At 45.4% G+C, this 26,604-nt stretch overlaps 1 protein-coding gene across 2 annotated transcripts in view; it reads left to right on the plus strand.

Moving 5' to 3' along the window:
- Positions 1 to 25,268, plus strand: part of KIAA1549 — a 154,124-nt gene extending 128,856 nt beyond the window's left edge. For both annotated transcript variants that reach the window (XM_021078582.2, XM_085005293.1), the window contains exons 17-20: positions 8,852 to 8,898; positions 15,327 to 15,487; positions 17,848 to 17,993; positions 21,445 to 25,268. In XM_021078582.2, coding sequence (XP_020934241.2) covers positions 8,852 to 8,898; positions 15,327 to 15,487; positions 17,848 to 17,993; positions 21,445 to 21,699 — 609 coding nt within the window. In that variant the 3' untranslated portion in view covers positions 21,700 to 25,268. The remainder of the gene's footprint in view (positions 1 to 8,851; positions 8,899 to 15,326; positions 15,488 to 17,847; positions 17,994 to 21,444) is intronic.
- The last annotated feature ends 1,336 nt before the right edge of the window (positions 25,269 to 26,604 follow it).

The following is a 26,604-nucleotide window of genomic DNA, read 5'->3' on the forward strand; positions in this document are numbered from 1 at the left end:
AAGACTTGAACCTGAACAAAGCTCAAGAATATTTATATAGAAAATCAAAGATATACAACATCCAACAAGGTAAACTTCATAATGTCTGGCATCCAGTCAAAACTAACCAGACAAGCAGAGGAGCAAGAAAATGCACAGATGATAGCATTAGTAGACAAAGATATTAAAAGAATTATTATGACACAGATCAAACTTAGATGTGAAAACTATGATGTCTGAGTTGAAAAATACACTGCAGAGGATAAATGGCAGATTGGATATTGCAGAAAAAAAGATTAATAAAATAAGCTTGAATATGTGGTAATAATAACTTTCCAACATGAAACAGAGCAAATATTCGACTAAAAGTGAATAACTCATTAGTGAGTTATGGGAATAATAGGTAGACTAATATACATGCAATTGGAAGTTTTGAAGGAGGGGAAAGAGAGTCAAAAAAAAGCAATTAAAGGAATAATGGCCAGAAGTTTCCTGAATTTGATGGAAACTTTAAATCTGCAGATCCACAAAATTCGATGAACCATATATACAAGAAACATGAAGAAAACTATTCTAAAAATGTCACAGAATTCCTGTCATGGCTCAGTGTTAACGAACCCAACTGGTATCCTTGAGGACATGGGTTTTATCCCTGGCATCGCTCAGTGGTTTAAGCATACAGTGTTGCCATGAGCTCTGGTGTAGGTCACAGAGGCAGCTCAGATCCTGCATTGCTGTGGCTGTGGTGTAGGCCAGCAGCCATAGTTCTGATTTGACCCCTAGTCTGGGAACCTCCATATGCCGTGGTACAGCCCTAATAAGACCAAAAAAAAAAAAAAAAAAAAAAAAAAATCAGTGAAATTGCTTAAAATAAGTGATAAAGATCTTTAACTCATCCATAGCAAAAGGGCAGATACTATATAGTGGAAGAAAATTAGGGATGACAGCAAACTTCTCAATGTCCAGAAGACAGTGGAACAAATCTTTAAAGAACTGAACAAAAAAACTATCAACCTAGAAGTCCATATCCAGTGAAAATCTCTTTCAAACTAAGGTGAAATAAAAGCTTTTTCAGGAGTTCCCGTCGTGGCGCAGTGATTAACGAATCCAACTAGGAACCATGAGGTTGTGGGTTCGACCCCTGGCCTTGCTCAGTGGGTTAAGGAACTGGCATTGCTGTGGCTGTGGTGTAGGCCGGCAACTATAGCTCCAATTTGACCCCTAGCCTGGGAACCTCCACATGCTGAGGGAGTAGCCCTAGAAAAGACAAAAAAAAAAAAAAAAAAGCTTTTTCAGACACACAGAGGATGAAAGATTGCATCACTGGCAGACCTGCTTTATAAGAAATGTTACAGGAAGTCCTTCAGGCAGAAGTAAAATGATACTAGATAAATGAATGAATAATACCAGATCATACCAAAAATATGAATGAAAATGAATGAATGAATGAAAAGCAGTAGTAATATAAGTATGTGGGTAATGATAGAAAACTTGTGCTTCATTATTTAAATCTTTTAAAGAGATAATTGACTATTTAAAGTAAAGTAGTAGCTAAGCAGAGTAGTAGTATTGTGAGGTTAGAAGTGAAGTGTAGGAAAACTATAATACCCAGACCAAATGATGAGAAATAGAAGGATACTGTTTTAGGGTTCTTATACATCAAGTGGAATAATAGCACTTGAAGGTAGACTGAGATGAATGAAAAATATATAATAAAAACTCCAAAGCAACACTTAAAAAACAGTTGTAGCTAATAAGCCAACATAGGAGTAAAAATGAAACAATTTAAAAAATAGTCCAAAAGAAGGCAGAAAAAGGGGAAAAGAAGAACAATGAACAGATGAGACAAAGAGAAAACAGATACCCAGATGTTAGATTTAAATCTAGCCTTGTTAATAATCATATTAAATGTAAATGGTCTAAACATCCCTATTAAGGGGCAGAGATTGTCAGGTTGGATAAAAAGCAAGATTTAGTTATCTGCTGCCTAAAAAAGACATCCAGGAGTTCCCGTTGTGGTGCAGTGGTTAACGAATCTGACTAGGAACCATGAGGTTGCAGGTTCCATCCCTGGCCTTGATCAGTGGGTTAAGAATCCATAGTTGCTGTGAGCTGTGGTGTAGGTCGAAGACGCGGCTCGGATCCCGAGTTGCTGTGGCTGTTGCGTAGGCCGGCAGCTACAGCTCCGATTAGACCCCTAGCCTGGGAACCTCCATATGCCGCGGGAGCGGCCCAACAAATAGCAAAAAGACAAAAATAAATAAATAAGTAAATAAAAAATAATACCAAAAAAAAGACATCCACATTAAATATAAAGGCACAATTAGGTTAAAAGTGTGGAGAAGGATATACCATGCTAACAATAATCACAAAACATGGAGTGGCTTTATTAATATTAGCCAAAATCGGTCTCATGGTAAAGAATATTGCCATGGACAAAGAGGATCATCTCATAACTGATAAAGTGGCCAATTTATTAACGTCATAAAACCGTAACTCTTTATGCACCTAACAATAGCACTTCAAAAATACACAAAGCAGAACCTGGTAGATCTGCAAGTAAATATAAATAAATCCACAGTTGTGGACAGAGATTTCAGCACCCCTCTTTCAGTAATTGATAACATGAGGACTGTCGCCCCTTGGTTCTGGGAGACTAACCCCAAGTGGGAAGTAAAAGTGATGAGACACGAGGCAGGAGAGTGAAAGTAAGAAGCTGAGAGATTTGGAGACTCCATCCTGAGGGGAGTGCCTGGAGACAGAAGGGTTTTGAGCAGGCTGGAGACATCGTTAGATGTGCCTTTTTGAAAGATTTCTCTCGTTCTCCACTGAAGAGTGATTTTTCACAGTGTGAAGACCAGAGGCAGGAAATCATTAGGAAACGACGGTAGTAATCTCGGTGAGAGATGTTGATGGTTCCAGCTGGTGTTACGGATGCAAGAGGAAGAAACGACAGGGCTTCAGCATGTCTAACTGCTGACGGCACTGAGCCGGTGGAGAAGGAGCGCTTGATGATACTAGAAACGGGACCCAGAGCACTGATGGAGGAATTCACTCTCGAATAAAAGGGGATCTATTTCCTCTAATTTAACAGGCGGGAGGGAGGAAGAGTTGTGTGCAGGTGCAGTCAAGTTTGTAATCGCGTGGCTGTGCGTTGCAGGACCACCCATCTCATGGCGTAGCTTCTGTTCTCACAGTAGAGAAGGCCATGTATTCTGTTGAGAATGCAGGGCGAAGTGTGGCAAGGCAAGAGGCTGAGGGAGAGTGGAGCCTTGAAATACTGTGGAAAATGAGAGAAAACAGATGAGGGACATGGGAGTGATGACTTAGCATGGAGGCCCCGGTTCAGATGGACGATGGTGAAGTTATAGTGGCAGAACTTCGTAGACTTCTGTAGTTCTGTTTACCAGCATTCAGATACCCAAGAGAGACAAGGCGAAAACAGGCAGCTGGACTGATCTGGGAGGGAGGCTTTCTCAGGCACATGTGATGAAAGTTCAGCTGGACGGAAGTGTTTAGATCAGAGGATGCAGTTGAAATGATGGTGGACCAAGCACTGAAAGGGACAGTAGAGGAAGTTGAGGTCAGTTAAACATGCTGGCGCTTTTAGAATCTTCCGCTTGACTCTGTCCCCTACATTACGCTGGGGGAGCCGCCATCATCTCTAGGCAGATTATTGAAAGGCTTCCTAATTGTCTCCCTGCCTCTGGTCTTGAATGTAGGATGCCAGGGTGATGGCTGACACCATTTATTGGCATGGAACAGGCCAAGGAGTTGAGAGGCTCACACAGTAGGTGCATCCTCTGAGTGACAAGAAGACTTGGAGTGAAGAGGGCCTAGCAGGAGCGCCTGCACTTAGTCTTGAGTTTTCCAAAGGGAGAGTTCTCATCTCACTTCCAGTCTGAATTTGTCCCCTGCTGGTGTTTTCATGTTGCTTCGCTATGTTCTCAATGCTCCTTGTAGTGCTGGATGCAGGAATCTGTGGCCATCTTAACTTCCCCCTTCCTAACAGAAGATAGACATGCCCTGTCTACTAGGATGTGTAAGTAGTTCTCGGCACTGAACTAGTTTTTCTGAATCATTTCTCCTCCCACCCCCCACCCCACATAACCAGTGTCTATCTTGTCGTAAGATTCAACTCTCTTTTTTTTTTTTTTTTTTTTTTTTTTGATTTTTTAGGGCCACATCTGTGACATATGGAAATTCCCAGACTAGGGGTGAAATTGGAGTTGCAGCTGCCAGCTGACACCACAACCACAAGAACACAGGATCTGAGCCACGTCTGCAACCTACACCACAGCTCATGGCAACATGGGATCCTTAACCCATTGAGTGAGGCCAGGGATTGAACCTGCATCCTCTGGGATCCTAGTCGGGTTCATTAACCACTGAGCCACAAAGGGAACTCCCAGGGAAACTTTCTTTTGTTGTGTTTCTGAAGTAATTTTTCTTACTCTATTCTATTTATTGGAGTTGAAGGTGCCGATTATTTTTATGTTGCCTCATCTTTGTCTCTTTTCTGTGTCTATCATTTAATCTCTAATTGCTTTAGCTGCTTTTATTCTTTTTTCTCTGTCTTCAATTTGGTTATCACAAGCCTTTTCTCTGTGGCATTGATTTGGTTTTAAGCCATATCTATTCTTTTCCTTGTGCATTGATTTCTTCAAGTCATACTGGCACTGTTTTGGTCTTTGAATTACTTCCACAGTTCTGTGGTTTCCCATTTTTGTGTTTTATCATCACATTTTATTTTATTTTATTTTATTTTGTCTTTCTTTTTTTTTTGGCATTTCTTGGGCCGCTCCCGCGGCATATGGAGGTTCCCAGGCTAGGGGTCTAATCGGAGCTGTAGCCACCAGCCTAAGCCAGGGCCACAGCAACGCAGGATCCGAGCTGCGTCTGCGACCTACACCACAGCTCATGGCAACGCCGGATCATTAACCCACTGAGCGAGGCCAGGGATTGAACCCGCAACCTCATGGTTCCTAGTCGGATTCGTTAACCACTGTGCCACGACGGGAACTCCTATCATCACATTTTAAGACTTAGGAAAAGGGATTACTAAAGTTTGCTGGTGGCCTCACAGGTAAGGATTTGGTGTTGTCACTGCTGTGGCTCAGGTTCGATCCCTGACCCAGAAAATTTCGTGTGCCATGGGCACAGCCAAAAAAAAAAAAAAAAAAAAAAGGTCTTGTTATTCTTACCAAGTTAGGAGCTGTATTGTGTGGCCAGAATCTTTTAGGTCTTTTTCCCTTGGCCGTTGCTTTTCTCAGTTTCTGGCATGATTCCACTTTTATTTACTTGTTCGGTTTCTGCTGATGAGTTGTAGCCGTGATTTTTGACATAATTTGTGTTACTATTTCTGTTGTTTCCTCATTGTTCATACATGTTGCAGATGAATAATTCCATGATAATGCCTTAATCTACCGTGTTAACTAAGAATGCTGACCCATAACAAGATTTTTGACAAATACTGTTATTGAGTGGTTTTCTTGTTGGGAACTTTTGATGTTACCCTGGTGTGTTTTGTTTTGTTTTGTTTTGTTTTGCTATTTCTTGGGCCGCTCTCGCGGCATATGGAGGTTCCCAGGCTAGGGGTTGAATCGGAGCTGTAGCCCCCCGGCCTACGCCAGAGCCACAGCAACTCCAGATCCAAGCCGCGTCTGCAACCTACACCACAGCTCACGGCAACGCCGGATCCTTAACCCACTGAGCAAGGGCAGGGACCGAACCCGCAACCTCACGGTTCCTAGTCGGATTCGTTAACCACTGCGCCACGACAGGAACTCCTCTGGTGTGTTTTGATGGGAGTGGTAACAGTTGAGTCTAGTGGAAAACCAGAATCATGGGCTGTATCGGGGCATATCTACTACAACGTCAACATGTTTATAAATTAGCTGTGAAGTTACTCTTTGTTGCCAGGAGGAACCTGATCACTGTGTATCGGCTGCTTCTGACTACAGTAAAAACCACAGGAATGCGGATTTGGGGGTGCCTTCCGTTACCCCGTGAACCTTTATTTACCATCTAATGACATTTCTATTCTCCAGCATAAAGATGTTATACATGGATAAGTCAGGCCATTTGATAGGTGGTATTTCGGCTTTTCCGAGTGAAGTTAACCTTTCTGGAGTGGTCCTCTAAGCAGCAGGTGTGAGTACTTGACTTAAGATATTTTATGAGCAAAGCTTGCGGTCGGCAACATCCCAAACTCCACCCACCACTTGCCTTTCTTGTTCTTTTGGCCTCTTTTATACTGAATAGAAAGAAAGGCTGCGTTAAAATGGCATTTTAAAACTGGAGATTCTCATACTAAGTACAATAAGTCAGAAAGAGAAAGGCAAATACCGCATGTTGTCACTTATATCTGGAATCTCATATACAGCACAAATGAGCCTATCGACAGAAAAGGAACAAACTCACGGACTTGGAGAACAGACTTGTGGCGCCAAGGGGGGGAGGGGGAGGGAGTGGGAGGGACGGGGCGTTTGGGGTTCATAGATGCAAACGATTGCATTTGGAGTGGATACGCAATGAGATCCTGCTGTACAGCACGGGGAACTGTATCTAGTCACTTATGATGGAGCATGATGGAGGGTAATGTGAGAAAAAGAATGTCTATATATGTATAGATGGGTCACTTTGCTGTTCAGCAGAAATTGACAGATCATTATAAATCAACTATAATAAAAACTTTCTAAAAAACTAAATAGGATTTTTATCCACTTAGTTGATTGAAACCTTCAAGGGCTCTTTTGTCCCACAAACTATTACACAGATGTGACCGACACAGAGGAAATATCTGCAATTAAAACAAAAAAAAAAACCCCAAGACCAAAAACTCCCAACTTTTCCTTGGGGACATGCAGCCTCTAGAAAAATAATAGCCTTTTTTCTGACTACACCAGAGTGGAAAGGCCTGCCGCTATGATAGTAACACAGATAAAGAGTGGACAGCTATTTTGCATTGTTTTTCTTTTAGTTTATCTTTTAATAGACTTTCTGAAATCCTGATAAGCTGTTAAACCTTGATCTTTTCTTTTCGTTTATTTTGCATATGATCATCTTTTAAAAAATCCAAACTGTACTGGAAGCACAAGGGCCACTGTGAATAATCTTTATCCAGTCTCGGGTTTCTGTTGACTCGTTTGGAAAAGGAATCGACACTCCTTCTCCTCCTCTTCCTCTCTTCTGCTCTGACTCTTTTGGCTGGTTTACCGCAGAGGGGCAGCTCTACAGGGTCTAATCTCTCTGCCTTTGCCCAGGGGAGGGCAGCAGTGAGGGTCCGAGGGGGAGTGATTTGATGTGGTTTCGTGTCTGATCGTCCCTTCGGGCCTCTGTGAGGTACAGAGTCGGTTCTGTCCTTCTTGGCCTCAGGAAACGGGCCAAGGGAAGGAGGGTGGTTTGGTCAGACTGTCTGACTCCAGACCTCCTGCTTTCTCCCCCCAAGGAGAGGTCAATTCAAGAGGGAAAGTCTAGGAGTTCCTGTCATGGCTCAGTGGTAATGAACCTGACTAGTATCCGTGAGGACGCGGGTTCGATCCCTGGCCTCGCTCAGTGGGTTAAGGATCCAGCATGGCTACGGGCTGTGGTGTAGGTTGCAGAGACAGCTCAGATCTGGCATTGCTGTGGCTGTGGTGGAGGCCAGCAGTTACAGCTCCAATTCGACCCCTAGTTTGGGAACTTCCATATGCCGCAGGTATGGCCCCGAAAAGACCACAAAGGGGGGACGGAGAGTCTGGCTTTAGGAATCCTGAGTGGTGCAGCCCAGTGGTTAAAAGCACGGTCTTCGGAGCCAGAAAGATAAATGAGGAAATTGTTTAACCTCTTTGTGTGTTTCATCTGTATGCAGAGGGAGTGAACAGTTTTTTATGTTACCGTGGGTCAGAGTTAGTGTTCCTATAATGCTTAGTAAAATAACAATCCCATAAATGGCAGCTTAAAAAAATTAAAGATCTAATGTTAGAGCAGGTCCAGAGCGAAGCTGACTTAGTACCTCAGCATCGGAAGATCCTGGACAACCACTTAGTTTAAACTGATGGGTTGAATCGGTGCTGTCCAGAGTTACTATGCTGCTAAAATATCTGAGGCCAAAATAATGATTCCCAGTAACTGAAAAAGCAGTGTTGAAATTAGAGCCCGTGCATGTTAGGGTTAGGTTATGTTGATTTCATGGGGAATGCACCGTATTTCTATGTTTCTTTAAATCTGGTGCTGGCTTGTTTTAGACAAAGAGCCATTGGTCAGAGCAGAGGAGTTCAAATAAAAAGAACTGACTGAAGGATGCAGGGGTACCTTAGGCAGCCCACGGGCAGGAAGTGTGGTTGGGCCTCCTGGGTACCAAAACACTGTCAGAAACCGACAATTCACCACTCTTCTATAGACTTACTTCTGGTTCTATTTCTTTTTCTTTTTCTCTTTTTTCCAGCATTCTACAACATTATATAGCATTTGCATTGTTTAGCTGCTTAAGTGTATTTGAATTGCTACTGGGCACTCAGTAGATCTGGTGACCATCACGGCCCATGTTGGTAGAGTCATTTGTACGAAATGTGGCCACTCAGGTCCACCTTATCAGCAGAAGATACAGGCGCGAAGAGAATGGGCCTGTAGAGAAGAGCAGATGCAGAAAGTCTGCCTATGATTCCTGTTTTCACAAAAGAAAAAAAAGTCTCAAAATGAGTTGTTGCTTCTTAGACCCGTTCCCCAAACCGAAACGTCTGGCATTGCTTGATGGCACGATGCCCTGAGCTTTTTATGAGAAAATAATTCTCCTGGAAGTTGATCCTGCAAATCTGAATTTATAAGTTTGCTGTTGTCACTTTATAATAAATGTTGACTTAATCTTCATCTTCTTTTGAATTTCTTCCAGAGATATGAAGACTATGGAATGACCCCCCCGTTGGGCCCGTTATCAAGGTAAGGTTGTTAGGAGGAAATAGCTCAAGGCTGTCTCACACAGGCTGTTTCTGAAATTTTGCAAACTTGTTTCTTTTAGTTAACCTGAGCAGATGCAAAACTCTGAGTTGTGTGTTATCTCTGTCTAACCAGAAGAGGAGAAAAAAAGTTGCAATTTAAGTCCTGCTTCCAGTAATGACAGACTAGATAATTTGCTGATGACAACTGGAAAAGCTGGACAAGATTTGAAAACAAAGGAACAAACAAAAAAAACAGGACACTCACAGGACAGTGAAATAGTATAGGGCGAAGATCAGGAAATCCAGAGAGGTGAGCCCTGACGTTTGGACCCCTTTCTCCCACGGATACCTGCTGATTCCAGAGGATGCAGCTGAGAAGCTGAGCAAAACTTTTGACAGACTCATGTGCCTTGGAGTCTTGAAAATGCACTATGTCAAAAGTTGCGGTGTGGAGTTCCCATTGTGGCACAGTGGAAACGAATCCGACTAGTAACCATGAGGTTGCAGGTTTGATTTAAAACCTTAAAAAAAAAAAAGTTGCAGTGGGGAGTTCCCTGGTGGCTCACCAGGTTAAGGATCTGGTGTTGTCACCACTGTGGTGTGGGTTTGATTCCTGGCCGGGGAACTTCTGCATACTGTGGGTGTAGCCAAAAAAAGAAAAAAGGATGGAGTTCCCGTCGTGGCTGATGAATCTGACTAGTATCCATGAGGACGTGAGTTCTATCCCTGGCCTTGCTCAGTGAGTGAAGGATCTGGCGTTGCCGTGAGCTGTGGTGTAGGTCAAAGATGTGACTCAGATCCCAAGTTGCTGTGGTGTAGGCTGGCGGCTACAGCTCCGATTAGACCCTTAGCCTGGGAACCTCCATATGCTGTGGGAGTGGCCCTAGAAAAGGCAAAAAGACAAAAAAAAAAGTATAAACCATTAGAGAGCTGATCAGATGACCTGTGTAACATTAGTAATAAGAGTAATGAAAAAGGACATATTAGTCCAAACACTTTATAGAAATTAAGGTTTTGACAGATTTTTTTTTTTTTTTTCTGCCTTTTAGGGCCATATCCGCAGCATATGGAAGTTCCCAGCCTAGGGGTCGAATTGGAGCTACAACTGCCAGCCTGTGCCACAGCCACAGCAACGCGGGATCTGAGCCATGTCTGCAACCTACACCACAGCTCAGGGCAACACCGGATCCTTAACCCTCTTAACGCGGGATTCAACCCCCATCCTCCTGGATCCTAGTCAGGTTCATTAACTGCTGAGCCACGAAGGGAGCTCCAGGTTTTGACAGATTTTAAAAAGTCAGGTTTGTTCTTTTATTTCTCTTTTAAGGGCTGCAATGGGATCTCCTTAAAAGTTCGATTTATAAAAAATTTCACAGACATTAAGAAGAATTTATGAACACATTTTTTGGTGAGTAAATTTGAAAGGGAACAGTTCTTGGAGAAAGAACACCTAAATAGCCCTATAAATATTAAAGAAGTTACATTTTTTTTTTGGCCTTTTTTTTTTTTTTTTTTTTTTTTTTTGCCTTTTTTGGGGCTGCTCCCGTGGCACATGGAGGTTCCCAGGCTAGTGGTCTAGTCAGAGCCGTAGCCACCGGCCCACACCACAGCCACAGCAATGCAGGATCCAAGCCGTGTCTGCAACCTGCACCGCGGCTCACGGCAACGCCAGGTCCTTAACCCACGGAGCAAGGCCAGGGATCGAACCTGCAACCTCATGGTTCCTAGTCGGATTCATTAACCACTGCGCCACAACAGGAACTCCCAAGAAGTTAAAATTATTATTAAAATTCTTCCCACAAAGAAAACTTCAGGGCCAGGGGCCTTCACCAGTGAGCTCTACCAAACCCTGAAGGAAGAAAAGACACCAAGGTCATACAAACTCTAAAGAACAGAAAACAAAAAGAGCCCATCCCCCAGCCTATTTTACGAGACGAGCGTAACCTTGATTCCGAAGACGAGAGGGAGGCTCTGTCGGAAAGGAAAAACAGTACAGGCCAGTTTCACTTGTGAACATAGAGACAGCATTTTTGAAATTAAATACTGGCAAATATGGATACCAGTATGTACAATAGGATGTTGCATCACCATCAAGTTGGGTTTTTGTCCAGCAACGCAAGGGTGATTTAACACTTTAAAAAATCAATCACTGGGGAGATGCCTGGTGATCTAGTGGTTAGGCTTCGGGACCTTGACTCCTCGGCCCGGGTTCAGGCCCTTGTCTGGGAATGGAAATCCCACATCAAGCTGCTACACGGCTTGGCCAGAAAACCCCCAAAGCCAAAATACAACAACAGCAAAAAACAATCATTGCCATTCGCCTCTTTGAAGCGAATAAAGGAGGAAAACTTCTCATTTCAGTAGATACAACGTTTGGGAAAATTCAGCATCCATTCGCAGTAAAGTCTTAGGAAACAACGAATAGAGGTAGACATCTGTCGTGGGATAAAACAGCATCTTGGCAAATACTACTTAATGGTGGGAGGTTAATATTGTTCTCCCCGTGAGGTCAAGAGCAAGACAGAGATGCCTGCTTGTATCCCGTCTGTTCAGCTTTGCCCTCAGGGGCCTCGCCTGGGTGATAAGGCAAGAAAAAGAAATGAAAAAATTGAGGGACTAGGAGAAAGAAAGAACACTGTTATTATTCGCAGATGACATGATTTTGTAGTGGAAAATCCTTACGTAACAACACATGAATTGTAAAAATTAAGGGACTTCAGCAAGACAGCTAAATTACAAGGTAGCTGGATATAAAGATTACAGAGAGCAGCATACAACGTTGCAAGATCAGTTTGCAACAATCTATTTATGAACAATGACAGAAAATAGAACAATTTCAAAGATACCATGTAAAATAGCACCCAAAAATATCAAATATAATAAATCTAACTGAAGATATTCAGTGGTGTAGGCTGGTGGCTACAGCTCCGGTTGGACCCCTAGCCTGGAAACCTCCATATGCCACAGGCGCAGCCCTAAAAAAACTCTCCAAAAAATAATAAAACAGCAACATTTATTTAAAGGGAATGATGCAGGTAGCCTGAGTTTCAGTTGATGAGATGTACTCCAGAAATGACAGTATAGAATAAAGGCAAGTCAGTGTATTTTCTCATGAAACAGGTTTAAGCTACTAAATTACTGGTTAACTGTCATTTGTAAGGAGCTGTAGTTAAACTATCATTCTATTTTATTCTTGAATTTTTTTAAAAGAGTGGTTCATAGGGTGGGATTCTTAGACCCCTAGCGGGTCTTTGAGACCCTTTCAGAAGGTGTCTGTGAGGTCAAAACTATTTTTATCATCATAGTAAGATGTTATCTGACTTTTGTCATTGTGTTGATGTTTTCACCGGGATGTGAAAGTGCCTGGCGGTGTAGTACCCGGGTGTTCACGGACTCACTCAAGTGTTCTTCACTGCTGTATAGTCATAGTTGTTTTTGAGAGGTGTTTTTTTTGTTTTTGACTTTATAGGGCTGCATCTGCACACATGGGCGTTTCCAAGCTAGGGGTTGAATTGGAGCTGTAGCTGCCAGGCTACACCACAGCCACAGCAGTGGGGGATCTGAGCTGCATCTGCAACATACAGCACAGCTCACAGCATCGCTGGATCCTTAACCCACTGAGTGAGGCCAGGGATCGAACCCACATCGTCATGGATTCTAGTCAGATTGTTTCCACTGTGCCACAATAGGAACTCCCCACAGATTTTTTTTTAATGCCAGTGTTTTTTTTTGTTTGTTTTTTTTTTTTTTTTTGGTCTTTTTGCCATTTCTTGGGCCGCTCCTGTGGCATATGGAGGTTCCTGGGCTAGTGGTTGAATCGGAGCTGTAGCCGCTGGCCTACGCCAGAGCCACAGCAACATGGAATCCGAGCCGCGTCTGCCACCTACACCATAGCTCATGGCAACGCCGGATCCTTAACCGACTGAGCAAGGCCGGGGATCGAACCCGCAACCTCATGGTTCCTTGTCGGATTCGTTAACCACTGCACCATGACGGGAACTCCTCTTAATGCCAGTTTTATGTTAGTATGTCCTTGATGAATAGTAGAAATTAATTTTATTAAACCTAGATCCTTGAGTCCATAGTAGTCTGGGTGACAAAAGAGGAGATACATGTAAAGCATATTTGCCAAATATGGACTTTTGAAAGAAAGGCACTTGTTTGCACTGAGAACGGAACTGGTCTAACTGTTGCCAGGTTTTTGCTTTGAACAAATAACTGGCAGACTTGCCTCGAAAATGAGCAAAGTGTATCTCTTCAAGGAAAATAATTGACAGCCTTTGTTGCCAGTGATAAAATTGAGCTTTCCAGTGAAAATTAGAACTTTGGAAACTTTTGTCTGCCACTGTGCACTTGATAGCATCCTAGTACTTAAAGCCCTTCCTTCCTTCCTTCCCCTCTCTCTCTCTTTTCTTTTGTCTTTTTAGGGCCGCCCGCACTCCCGGCATATGGAGGTTTCTAGGTTAGGGGTGGAATGGGAGCTGTAGCCACCTGCCTACACCACAGTCACAGCAATGCCAGGTCTGAGCCGTGTCTGTGACCAACACCACAGCTCATGGCAACACGGGATCCTTAACCCACTGAGCGAGGCCAGGGATTGAACCTGTGTTGTCATAGATACTGGTCAGATTTGTTTTCCATTGAACCATGATGGGAACTCCCACAATTTTTTTTTAAATGTACAATTCTTCTCATTAATTTTTTTGGGGAGGTATTGGAAACTATACTTAATTTTATGAAGAATGTTGACATGTAATAGGTTTAATATTGTTATGTAAAATGAGTTTTTAGGAATTCCTGTCATGGCTCAGCAGAAATGAACCTAACTAATATCCATGAGGATGTGGGTTCAATCCCTAGCCTTGCTCAGTGGGTTAAGGATCTGCCGTTGCAGTGAGCTGTGGTGTAGTTTGCAGACAGAACCCGAGTTGCTGTGGCTGTAGTGTAGGCTGGCAGCCACAACTCCACTTTGACCCCAAGCCTGGGCACTTCCATATGCCGTGGTTGAGGCCCTAAAAAAAAAATGAGTTTTTAAATTTCTCAGTGTTATTTTTGAATATAATAACCATGTATAGATACAGTCCACATAAACAGAGGCTCTTGGGCGTCCTCATTTTTATGAGTGCAGACAGATCCTGAAACTTTGAGAATCACTGCTTTAGAGCACTAGTTTTCAGCCTTCATGAACCTCAGGGTCATGAGTGGAGCTTTAAAAACTACTAGTGTCCGGGTTGCCCCATCTAAAGATTCTGTTTCAAAATGCCGGAGGGGGTGTGGAGAAAAGGGAACCCTCCTGCAGTGTTGATGGGAATGTAAGCTGGTATAGCCACTATGGAGAACAGTGTGGAGGTACCTTAGAAAACTATACATAGAACAACCATGTGACCCGGCAGTCCCACTCTTGGGCATATATCCGGACAAAACTTTCCTTAAAAAAGACACATGCACCCACATGTTCATTGCACCTCTATTCACAATAGCCAAGACATGGAAACAACCCAGATGTCTACTGATAGATGATTGGATTAGGAAGATGTGGTATATATACACAATGGAATACTACTCAGTCATAAAAAAGAACAAAATCATGCCATTTGCAGCAACGTGGATGGAACTAGAGACTCTCATATTGAGTGAAGTCAGTCAGAAAGAGAAAGACAAATACCATATGATATCACTTATATCTGGAATCTAATATAAGGCACAAATGAACCTTTCCACAGAAAAGAAAATCATGGACTTGGAGAATAGACTTGTGGCTGCCAAGGGAGATGGGGTGGGAGTGGGCTGGATGGGGAGCTTGGGGTTAATAGATGCAAACTGTTGCCTTTGGAATGGATTAGCCATGAGATCCTGCTGTGTAGCACTGAGAACTATGTCTGGTCACTTATGAGGGAGCATGAGAATGTGAGAAAAAAGAATGTATACATGTATGTGTTAACTGGGTCACCTTGTTGTACAGCAGAAAAAAAAAATTGTATTGGGGAACTAACACTAAAAAAAGAGATTGTGTTTCAGTTGTTCTGGGGTGCGGTGTGGGCTCCCCCAGGAGACCCTGATGGGCAGCCAGGATTGGGAATCACCCCTGAAGTCAGGTGCTGGTGATGATGGGCATTGGAGCTTGGGCTGCACCCTCTTGGGGTCTCTAAACTCCAGCCTTTCTTTTTCAGCCATCTGATAGATTGGTCAAGCATCAGCTATGTTCCAGCATATGTACTATATATATATATACTATATGGTTCTCAGCACTGGATATTCATCAGTGAGCAAATACAAAGAGCCCCTGACCTCAGGGAGCCTGTGTTCTAGAAGAGGAGATGGGTAATAAGCCAACAGACAAATAGGTCTTATTCTTTAGGCTGAGGGTGGACTTACATAGCAGAGCCAGCGCAGGTGTGGTCCTGATGCGGGGGTGTGTTTTGCCTTCAGACCAGGTTTTGGCCCCGGTTTGCTGCCGTCTGCGGAGCTGGTGCCTCCAGAAGCCCATCAGCCACAGGCATCGTCCGAAGTCACCTCGTTTGCTGCCCGGGGGATCTACTCTGAGGAGGGGCCGTCAGTGGCCCGGCCTCGGCCGGTCGGGGGCACCACAGGTACGTGTGGCTATTTACCTTGCATTTCTTTTTGGCTAAACTCTGCAGAGAGTATTTCAGACTGCCCGGGGTATCAGCATCCCCACGTGGACCGGCCTCTTCCGCCGGTGAGAGCTGTGTTCCTTGGACCCTGGTGGAGATGTAGGGCAGGGGAGGTGGGGAAGGAGAGGGTGGCTGTGATCCCAGGGCTGATGGCCTCCAGTTTGTTCCTGAGTCGGAGTCTCAAAAACGGTCCCTTCACCGGGAATGCACAGCATGCCTCTTCCAGGAAAAACGCTCTGAAGTCTTCCTTAAACGGAAAGACCTACTTCTGAGTGCCTGCTCTGGCATTAAAACAAGCATTTATTTTAAAGAAGGTGGTTTCCCAGTTTGTAGTAAGTGACCCTAAAAGTTGATACAGGAGTTCCTGTTGTGGCTCCGCAGTGACAAACCAGACTAGTATCCATGAGGATGCAGGTTTGATCTCTGACCTCGCTCAGTCGGGTAAGGATCCTATGTTGCTGTGAGTGGTGGTGTAGGTTGCAGACACAGCTCGGATCCTGCATTGCTATGGCTGTGCCCTAGGCCTGCAGCTATGGCTCCAGTTCAACCCCTAGTCTGGGAACTGCCATAGGCCGCGAGTGTGGCCCTAAAAAGCAAAACAAACAAACTCAGAGCCAGAGAAAGGGGAGTTTAAGATTTCCCGGTTGCCTCCTGTGCATTTGGTACTTGACCTATTTTTTATGTCTTTTGATCCATGAAATACCACCATGTGGTAGATTTTTATCTCCCTTTGAGAAGGAAGCGCAGAGGCTCAGCGGGAGTGGTCGCTGGGTGTCTAGGGTCGTGGGGCTTGTCATGGGCGGAGCTGGAGCAGAGATCCAGGCCTGCTGGGCGTGATGGGCCCCTTGCATCATGGGGAAGCCCGTGCTGTCTCATTAATTGCATAAAGCCGGGTACCAGGTGGGATCTGAACTGTGGTCTGAAGTATGATGTCAGCTGCTGTAAGGATTGAACACAAAGGGGAGCTTTTCTCCCTCGTTCCTTGTCTGACCCTTTAGAAAATGGGAAGGACACGGTGCCACCTTTCAGTTCTTTGCAGGATGTGTTCAAACAATGTCTGGTAGGCAAACAGAATGGATAGTTTTGTTACTTTTCATACTGTTATGAACTGTTATGAATCTTCGAGAACTGCAGGTGCTCCTACAGGGTACATTTTCAAAAATGTATTTGATTCACAGAGGCTGTTGTTTAGGCAGCTGGCGTGGGACCAGACTTGAGAGTGGAGAGGGCTGCCTCCCTTACCTCCCACGCGGGACCAGTCTGAGAGCAGAGATGAGTTAGATGGTCCTTGGAGCGTTCGGACATAGGTGTCTTTCACAGCACTTACAGATCTGTTTTCCGCCTGTAATCTATAGGATAGGGATGTGTTCATATGGTGAAGTCGATGGGGGGAGAAAAATGTGTTGTTTAAAGCCTGGTCCACAGAAGACTATGGCCTGTCTAAGGGTAGAATGAGCGCTAGAATCCATCTGCCTTTGCCATCAGGATGCCTGGGGGGCATCATGTCTTAAAGTTTTAATCAGGATATGACTAAATTATGAAAATGGTCTGAGTGTAACAAAAAGGTACTTCCACATCCTGAATTGAAATACAGGAGTTCCTGTTGTGGCTCAGTGGTACTGAACCTTACTTGTATCTATGAGGACATGGGTTCGATCCCAGGCCTTGCTCAGTGGGTTGAGGATCCAGTGTTGCCGTGAGCTGTGGTGTAGGTCACAAACTCGGCTCCAGCCCCGAGGTGCTGTGGCTGTGGTGTAGGCTGGTGGCTACAGCTCTGATTCGACCTCCAGCCTGGGAACTTCCGTATGCTGCAGGTGCGGCCCTAAACACACACACTCACACAAACCATACACGCTCTGTCTGTTAGTGGCGGGGAGTGGCGGGGGAAGCACATTGTATTTTCAGCCCCTTGTGAGTCTTGAAGCCACAAGCAAGAAGGAGCCAGCAGGTTTCAGGTTCTTTCTGGCTCCAAAGCTTTTCACCCCTTTCTTCTGAATAAATAAGATCACCTTTATTTGTGGCCTCTGCAGGAATGAATAGAAGGGCTCTCTATAACGCCACTTATTCTCAGCCCTTTGATGTCTGGCCAGGAAAATGCAGACATCACTATGGGCGACCGTTCTGAAAGGAAGTCAAAGCCCACGAACCAAGAAGCGCGTCTGTTTTTCTTAGGAAATGCCTCCTCTGGAGATGGAATTGGTGCCCTGTGTGAGCAGCGCTGGTATCCCCAAGGGACTGCCGTGGTCCCAGCCGCAGTGTCTCCCGGGGCAGCCTTGCTCCCTGCATTGTTGACCGGACCCCTCACTGTGTCCCTCCAGGCTCCCAGATCCAGCACCTGACTCAGGTGGGAATTGCCAGCAGAATCGGAGCTCAGCCAGTGGAAATCCCACCAGGCAGAGGTGGCCAGTACGGGGGACCAGGCTGGCCTTCTTACGGGGAGGATGAAGCCGGCCGGAGAGAGGCTGTGAGTATCTTTGGGCTGGGATCATCGTCGAGAATTCAGACGTAAGCACTTAGTGTAGCTGCTGCTGCTTCTGCTTTGCGGAACTCTTTGTAAATTTACATCAAGTTTAAAAAACATTTTTTTTCCTTATTGTTGAGTTATAGTGTTCTGTCCATTTCTGCTGTAGAGCAAAGGGCCCCAGTCATCCGCACATTCTTTTTCTCACATTACCCTCCATCATGTTCCATCACAAGTGACTAGACATAGTTCCCTGTGCTGTACAGCAGGATCTCATTGCTCATCCACTCCAGATGTCACGGTTTGCATCTGCTAACCCCAAACTCCCAGCCCACCCTCCTCCCTTCCCTCCCCCTCCCCCTTGACAACCACAGGTCTTTTCTCCAAGTCCACGAGTTTGTTTCTTTTCTATGGAAAGGTTCATTTGTGCCATATATTAGATTCCATATGGTATTTGCCTTTCTCTTTCTGACTTCACTTAGTATGAGAGTCTCTAGTTCCATCCATGTTGCTACAAATGGCATGATTTTGTTCTTTTTTATGGCCTAGTAATAGTCCATTGTGTATACATACCACATCTTCTTAATCCACTCATCTGTCCATGGACATTTTGGTTGTTTCCATGTCTTGGCTATTGCGAATAGTGCTGCACTGAACATAAGGGTCTTTTTCAAGGAAAGATTTGTCTGGATATATGCCCAAGAGTGGGATTGCTGGGTCCTATGGTGGTTCTCTATTTAGTTTTCTGAGGTACCTCCATACTGTTTTCCACAGTGGTTGTACCAATTTCGATTCCCACCAATAGTGCCAGAGGGTTCCTTTTTCTCCACACCCTCTCTAGCATTTGTTATTTGTGGATTTATTAATGATGGCCCTTCTGACTGGTGTTAATTGGTACCTCATTGTAGTTTTGAATTGCGTTTCTCCGATAATTCGTAATGTTGAGCATTTTTCCATATGTCTTCTTTGGAGAAATGTCTATTCAGGTCTTCTGTCCATTTTTCAAATGGGTTGTTTGTTTTGTTGCTGTTGAGTTGTATGAGTTGTTTTTATATTTTGGAGATTAGACTTCATCATTTGTAACTATTTTCTGCCATTCTATAGGTTGTCTTATTATTTTTTTTTTTATGGTTTCCTTTGCTGTACAAAAGCTTGTCAGTTGATTAGGTCCCATTGATTTATTTTTGGTTTTATGTCTATTGCTTTGGAGACTGACCTAAGAAAACATTTGTACAGTAGATGTCAGAGAATGTTTCACCTATGTTCTCCTCTAGGAGTTTTAAGGTGTCTTGTTTTATGTTTAAGTGTTTAAGCCATTTTGAGTTTATTTCTGTGCATCGTGTGAGGGTGTGTTCTAGTTTCATTGATTTACAGGCAGCTGTCTGGTTTTCCCAGCACCACTTGCTGAGAGAAAACTTACATAAAATTTTAACCTCCCTCACTTTCTTTTCCTTAAATGTGTATTTTTCTTGTAGTTTTTAGATGGTAGATTCCCTCTGCTCAGAGTGGGAGAGTGTTGGCCTTGAAGTTTGGGAAAGTATATACTTTTTCTTGATGGAGATGTCAGGCTTGGAGTAGTGAGTTTTAAAAAATAACTTAAAAATAGGATTTCCTTGGTGGCCCGATGGTTAAGGACTTGGCATTGTCACTGCAGCAGCATGGGTTTGATTCCTGGCCTGGGAACTTCTCATGCCACGGCCATGGCAATAAAAACAAAACCACTTAAAAATAATAAAAACAATATTTATTACAGATAATCTGCTCAGAGACCTTGTGACGCCTCTCCCCATTTTTTTTTCCAATTACGATAAAGCATACATAGCAGAAAACTTAGCTCTTGAACCATTTTGAAGTGTATACTTCAGTGGTTTTAAATGCATTCATAATATTATGCAACCATCACACCATCCGTCTCCATGGTTCTTTTGATCTTGTGAAACTGAAGCTATACCGTGAAACACTAGCTCCTCATTCGCCGGCTCCTCTAGGCAACCACCCTTTGTCTTTGAAGCAGTGAATGTGAATGTGAAAACCTGGACTCGATCTTTGGGGTGATCTCTGTGTGAATATCCATGAGCTTATGGACGTGCTTGCTCACCGTTTGAGCCTGATTGTGGCTTTGTTAATGTCCTTTCCATTATGGCCACCCGAGTAGAGGTCTTTATGCCAGGCACAATACTGGGGACACAAACCATCTTTTGGAGGGTTTTTTAATCAGTCTAATCACTCCTTTATAAGAGTGAATCAATATGGACACAGGGAATTCCTATAAATGTTTTCCTTTGTGTTTCTCAAGAACGTCACATCCAAGGGGAGTGAAGTGATGAATTTGAAAAAAAGAAGCCAAAAAAAAAAAAAAACCAAAAAAACTTTTTGTGTTATCCTTCTCACTGTGCCTCAACTTCTGTTGCACTTCACTGTCTTTCCATCAGATGCACTGAATTCCTTTTGTGGCTGGATGCATTTGCTCCGTGAAAGGAAGTTCTCTTTAGAATAGTTTCTCCCCTCTAGAGGAGAGAATAATCTTCTTGCTTTAGAATAATTCTCCCCTGAAAGATGCATTGTTATAATGTCAGGTCTCTGCGTTGCATTTGCTGACAGTTTGCTGTTTCTCTGCCCAGCTTAGTTTCATGAAGTGTTTTGAGTTTTCCTGTCAAATCCAGTGTTCCCTTGGGGGGGGGCCTCTTTGTCACGATTTGGAGAAACGAAATGTAGAAATCATTCTAGGGCTTCGATGTCATGTTTACCAGCCTATCAGGTTGCCCTTAGCACAAGAGAAACTGCAGATGGGGTGTGTGTGTGAGTGTGTGTGTGTGTGTACAAAGACAGATTTTTCACTGAGAGAAATACAAAAAAAATTACTAAAAAGTATAATTCTTGTCAAATGAATGCCCAGGTCGTCTCTACTGTGACAGTGTCAGTACAGATGACTTTTTAAAACACAGGTGCTCCAGAGCACTTACGTACGGACACAAAGAAAGGCAGCCGGACAGATAGAATGGGGAGTGACTGTGATCGCGTGGCCGCCCCGTGGGCCCAGCCTGTGTCCTCATCACGCCCTCCTTGCGTTTGGGATGCAGAGCAAAGGCAGTTGCTGTTCCCCTTGGTCTGCGTGGCAGCATCTGCTTCTCTCTTTGCACAGTATCCTCTCGCGACCCTTCCGCTCCGTGGGGCACCCCTGTCTCCATCCCTGTCCAGCCCTGCAGGTCCCTTCCTGTTTCCCCAGTTGGGTGGACGGTGCATTCATCTTTCTGTCCACCTTTAAGCACGTGTCCACTTGGCCCTCGTTAAGTCCGCGGGTCTCTTTATTGTGCACCGCAGTCCGGGAGGCCCTCTCGGAGGCCCTGAGTTGTCGGGTGGGAGGTGGGCAGAGCACCCCTGCTGCCCGTTTGCATCCTGATCTTGGCTCCCGTTTTCCCGAGGGACGCGCAGTAACCTTTGCCGTGTTTTCCAGACACACGTGCTCGGCCATCAGGAGTACTCGTCCTCACCGCTCTTCCAGGCGCCAAGGACTTCAGGCCGGGAGCCCTCCGCCCCTCCCGGGAACCTGCCGCCCCGGGGGCTGCCGGGCGCCGGGCTGGCCTACCCCGCCAGCTCCACGGAAGACCTTCAGCCCGGCCACTCCTCGGCCTCGCTCATCAAAGCGATCCGCGAGGAGCTCCTGCGGCTCTCGCAGAAGCAGAGCGCCGTGCAGAACTTCCACAGCTGATCGGCCTCGCCTCCCGCATTTGCCAAGTATCTGCTTCCTGTGGAAGCAAGACTGGAAGGAAAGCAGCCGGGCGGGTGTTTGTCAGAGGACGAGCATCTCCTGGGGCCACGTGCCCGAGGAAGGCAGCAGGTTGCAATTTTAGAAGATGCCATAAGTCCCGTGACAGCTTGTCATGCTTTTTCTACGTTGGCAGTTTTTGTGACCACTTGGGTAGCGTTGACGTTTCTGTACTTTAGGCCAAAAGCCAGCAGCACTTCACGAAAGACAGAGCGCGATTCTGAGCTCATGAAGTGACTGTGAGTCTCGTTTTTAAAAGGCAAAAGATGACCATGTGTAGCTGGTGTAGGGGTTAAAGGGATCGAGTGTTTCCGTGGGAAGATGTGATTCAGACTGGTTTGTACGATGAACCTGCTGCTTTGTTTTCTGAGAAGAGAGATTCGAAGACATTTTCTTAACAGCTTGATTTCCCTCTTTTCCTCCATAGGAACTTATTTTAATAGTAATATTAACAACAAGAATACCACCACTGGGAATTTAAAAAGCTACTCGTGAGAAACCAAATGATAGATTGTAGAGCCTGACGATTCCAAATGAAGCCATCATCTGCGTTTTCCTTCTATTTCTGGTGCTACAGCCCCAAGAGCCCCCTTAGCCTTGTCCGTGAAATGCAACTTTGGCTTTCTCAATGGAAGAAAAGCTTGAAGGTTTCATTTTGTTCTAAAAGGAAAAAAAGAAAAAAAACAAAAAACAAAAAACAAACAAAAAAAACCAAACTCCCTGCATGGGAGAAAAAGCTTAATATTTATTTGGTTATTCAAAATACATATCAGAGTTTAGATTTACACTCTTAATTGTCTTTGCGGTTTGTTCATTGGCTCATGCAACTACCGGTGGCCTCTCACTGGCGTGCGTCTCTCTCTCAAGGCCAGTCCTGTAGAATGAAGCTTTCAGGGGGTCCCGAGTGAATCCTTGCACTTGGCTGATGAGTTGCTCCCCCATTATGTTTGAATGAGGAATCATACATGAGCAAAAATTATTGTGTAAAAAAAGAAAAAAATCCCAGGACCACTGGCTGGTTGTCCGTGAATACACTCCTGGTGAGCGCATCCCCTGTGTTCCAACCTGGCAGCAAAGCGGAGTCCTGGTCGGTCTCTTCGCAGTGAATCAAGACAGGAAAGAAGAGCCTTGAGACCATGAGGGGGTTGCTTCTAATCGCTGGGTGTATTGTGCGTGGCTCTGCTGCGTGACTGTTGCGACTGTCTCTGGGCCTGGTGGAGAGAGGCCGCCTCTCCCTGAGACTGACTCCCGAAGGGTACGTTTCTCTACTTCCCGAAGCAGAGTAAGGAAGAGAGTACCCAGGGCTGTTCTGTCTTCCGGTTCCTGAGCAAAATGAAGAAGAACAGCAGATTTTATTAGAGCAACTCATACTTTTAATTTAATAGCAGATACACAGGCAGAATGTGGGGCCCTGGCTAATTAGACTCTGTATCTGTGTCTGATTTTAAAACCCCTGAAACGGCTAAAAAAATAGGTTCCCAGCGTGTAATCATTGAGATTCAGAATCAGGTTTCAGCCCTTCCAAAATTAAGCCTGTTGTATAGACTCAGAGTCTCAGAATCCAGGAAATGTTGGTTCTGGGAAGTTGAAATGTGGCCATTTTTCATGATTACTCCTCTGAAAGGGGCAAGGGTGCCAGGGGACAAGTCTCTGGAGGATGTCAGGTAAAGGAATGGGACTCCTTTTCAGCCCCGCCTTCCCCCCACACGCCCCAAAAGCGTGGGAGCGAAGCCCCCTGTCTGGACTTGGTATCTGACCTCCCGGGCTTGGTTGAATACCAGACCTCCCCACTCGTGTTTGCATGTCAATCAAAAATACCAGGTTCCCGGAATGTGTACTTCAGAATCTCCATCATCCGAGCAGAGTCTATTACGGACAGCTTCGCGTGAATTCAGATTGTGCGGCAGCTGATGGAGTGAGTGTGGGCCTCTCCCCGTCCTGCCTAGGGTCGCACGGGTCCGCACACACAGAGCACGCAGTCGGTTACCTCTCAGTACAGCAGAGACAGGCCTCTGTTTCCACTGGGGCTGCAACAGGGTTTTGAGGCCTTTTCAAACGGATGTTAGGGGATTCTGCCTGGATTTTTATTCTTAGAGCGGATACACTTTTGAATCGACACCAAGACCAAAGATGACAGAAAAGAAACAACCGGTGGTGTGTGCTGGGTGTGAGGAGGTCCGTGGGGTCCTCAACACTCTCGTGCACACTCGTGCACTCAGTTTTACCATCACCAGACTCAGAACAGACTAGCTGTCGTGGGGAGCACCAGCCCAGAGGGGTCTTCAGACACTCAGCGAGCAGCTGACTTCAACACAAGGACCTTGGGGCAGTCACATGGGGCTTTGGCGTTCCATTTATTGAAACACTGCAAAATGCAAAGTTAATTTTTACGTCTGTTGTTTTTTCCTACTTTAAAAGTTCGAAGTGGTGAGTAACACGAGCTATCCATTGGAATCAGAATTTGAGAGAAGATTGTTTGGAGAAATGACCACTTTCAGAATCTGCTTTGTCACTCACTGACTGTCAGGTGGCTTCTCCGAGCCTCATTCCCCCTTCAGCCAAATAAGAACGGGCCTCCCCTGCGTGCCCCGCCCCCCAGGATTTCTCATTGCGAGAATCAGATGTGGTCACGTGTGCAAATGTCCCTTGAGGAGGGAGCACACAGCACTGTGAAAATGGAGAATAACATCAGAGCAAACCTAGAGGCCCCGTGTGACTCCGCTTCCTCCTCCTGTTTTGCTTTAAATTCACTTCCTTCATCATTACGTTTCAAATGGTATTTATTATGCATCTTTCTGCTCCTGATTTTCCGCTGTTTCTGGCACCAGCCTGAGCCCTGCCTTCTGAGATCTTAGAATCTGAATCAGACAACACGGACGGGTATAAAAGATGGAAGGAAAAATAACGCGGTGGAAACTTCGTAGAATATGCTGACTGTGCATCAGTGCATCAGGTGCTCAGGAGGAGAAATGGAGGTTGCACATTTGGAAACATCGGGATCGTGGAAAGAAGCCAGTGTGAGAATTGACTTTAAGGACGACAACCATGACAACGACGACGGGCGCTTCCCAGGTGCATGATGAGATGGTGTGAGAAGAGCTGAAGCAGGCCTGGAGAGGGCCTGGAGAAGGATGTGGAAAATGGGTGAAGCTGCCATTGAAAATAACCTTGATCCTGATTGGCTACGCTATGGAGACAAGATCCCGTGTGCACCATGGAGGGAGTTTTATAAAAGGAGGGAGTGATGCCTTGAGGACAGATACAGTCGCAGTCTTACAGGGAGAAAATGACCAGACCTGGGAGGAAGGTCTGCAGCGGAGGAGATGGATTCTGGAGGGGAGGGGCGCGTACCCGGAACCCCGGGAGGACCGATGTCACGTGTGAAAACAGTGAGACTTCCCCCGAGCTCCGCTGCTTTGGAGCAGATCTTGGGGCTCAGCCATTCGGCTACATTGAATCCTTTGTGGAGCATAGTGGGTTATAAATAAATACATTTGACTTCTTTACAGCTACCTATACGTTTTCCTCCAAATTGTATTGGATTTCAGCGCGTGTTTGCGTGGCGGTGGTATGTGGCTTTTGAGCAGCAGACGAAGCCGGTTTTTGCCAACCAGATTTTTCAGGGCACAAGGCCTGTGACGCAGAGCACAGGTGAAGGGACGCCTGGAGGCTGTGGGCCCAAGCAGGTAATTCTGTGCTTTATGAGCCTCCTGTTGAACTGTGTACAGGGTCGGTATGTACTGCGTTCGTGCAATTTCTTAGTGTTCCAGTGACCAAACCAGTCCCGTGGACACTGATTTGCATTTGCAGTATTTCAGGAGTTAATCATTAAATACATTTCTCTATCCTTTTTCATGTGAGAGTCCTAGACACGAATGAATTTGTCGGTTGGAAGCTGGTTCGGGTTCAGGGGTGGGGGGTGGGGAGGGGCTCCGGTATCGCAGCCGCTTTCACGGTGGATGTTTTAGCCGATGATTTCATTTCTACCTCCAGAGCAAGTCCTCAAAGCCCGTGTCCATTTGTCCCCCTTTGCCTCAGGCAGGAGCTTGAGGAAGTTCACTTCTGCACCTGCACGTAGGCCATTTGAACACAAAACACGTTTTTATGGGACGGTAACCTGAACTTCGTTTTTACGTGTAACCCAGCACCGTAACAGACATTCTTACAACAGGTGAGCGGGGATGGTGTGCACACCTGCGGTAGTACACTCATACCCCACACGAGGCTGACGTTTGTTACCTAGTGAACAAGAGGTGTGTGCCTGTTGGGTGGGTTTTGATGTCTTTGGAGGTGATTTTCAGTGTTTAAACCAGGACTCCTTTCTCTGAGCATGAAAGAGACTTGAAAACCGAAACCTCACGGTACGATCCTCATCCCCTGCTGTGTGTGGATCAGTGCACTTGACAGTGGCTCTCAACACGCAGCAGCATTGGCATTCAGGAGAAGAATATCACATGCCTTGGAAACATGAGACAGAGTTGGGAACCCGCGAGCAGGTGAACGAAGGCGGAATGTCTCCGTCTGAGGCACGTCCGCCCCGATGACTTTCCCACAGGGTAGACACTCGTGCAGCCTCTTCGCTTTTCCTCCTTCCTCTGAGTTTTTCTGCTCTGGGGCCACTTCACGTTTAAAGAAAGAGGAGATAAGCATGGAGTTCCCGTTGTGGCTCAGTAGAAATGAACCTAACATCCATGAGGACGCGGGTTCCATCCCTGGCCTCGCTTAGCGGGTTAAGGGTCCGGCGTTGCCCTGAGCTGTGGTGCAGGTTGCGGACTCGGCTTGGGTTGGGTGTTGCTGTGGCTGTGGCACAGGCCAGCAGCTACAGCTCTGATTTGACCCCTAGCCTGG

Source organism: Sus scrofa, chromosome 18, assembly GCF_054392235.1.
Source record: "Sus scrofa isolate SSC_HxYL_T2T_F1_AM1 chromosome 18, Sscrofa_HxYL_maternal_Yorkshire_Landrace_v2.0, whole genome shotgun sequence".
Taxonomy (NCBI): domain Eukaryota; kingdom Metazoa; phylum Chordata; class Mammalia; order Artiodactyla; family Suidae; genus Sus; species Sus scrofa.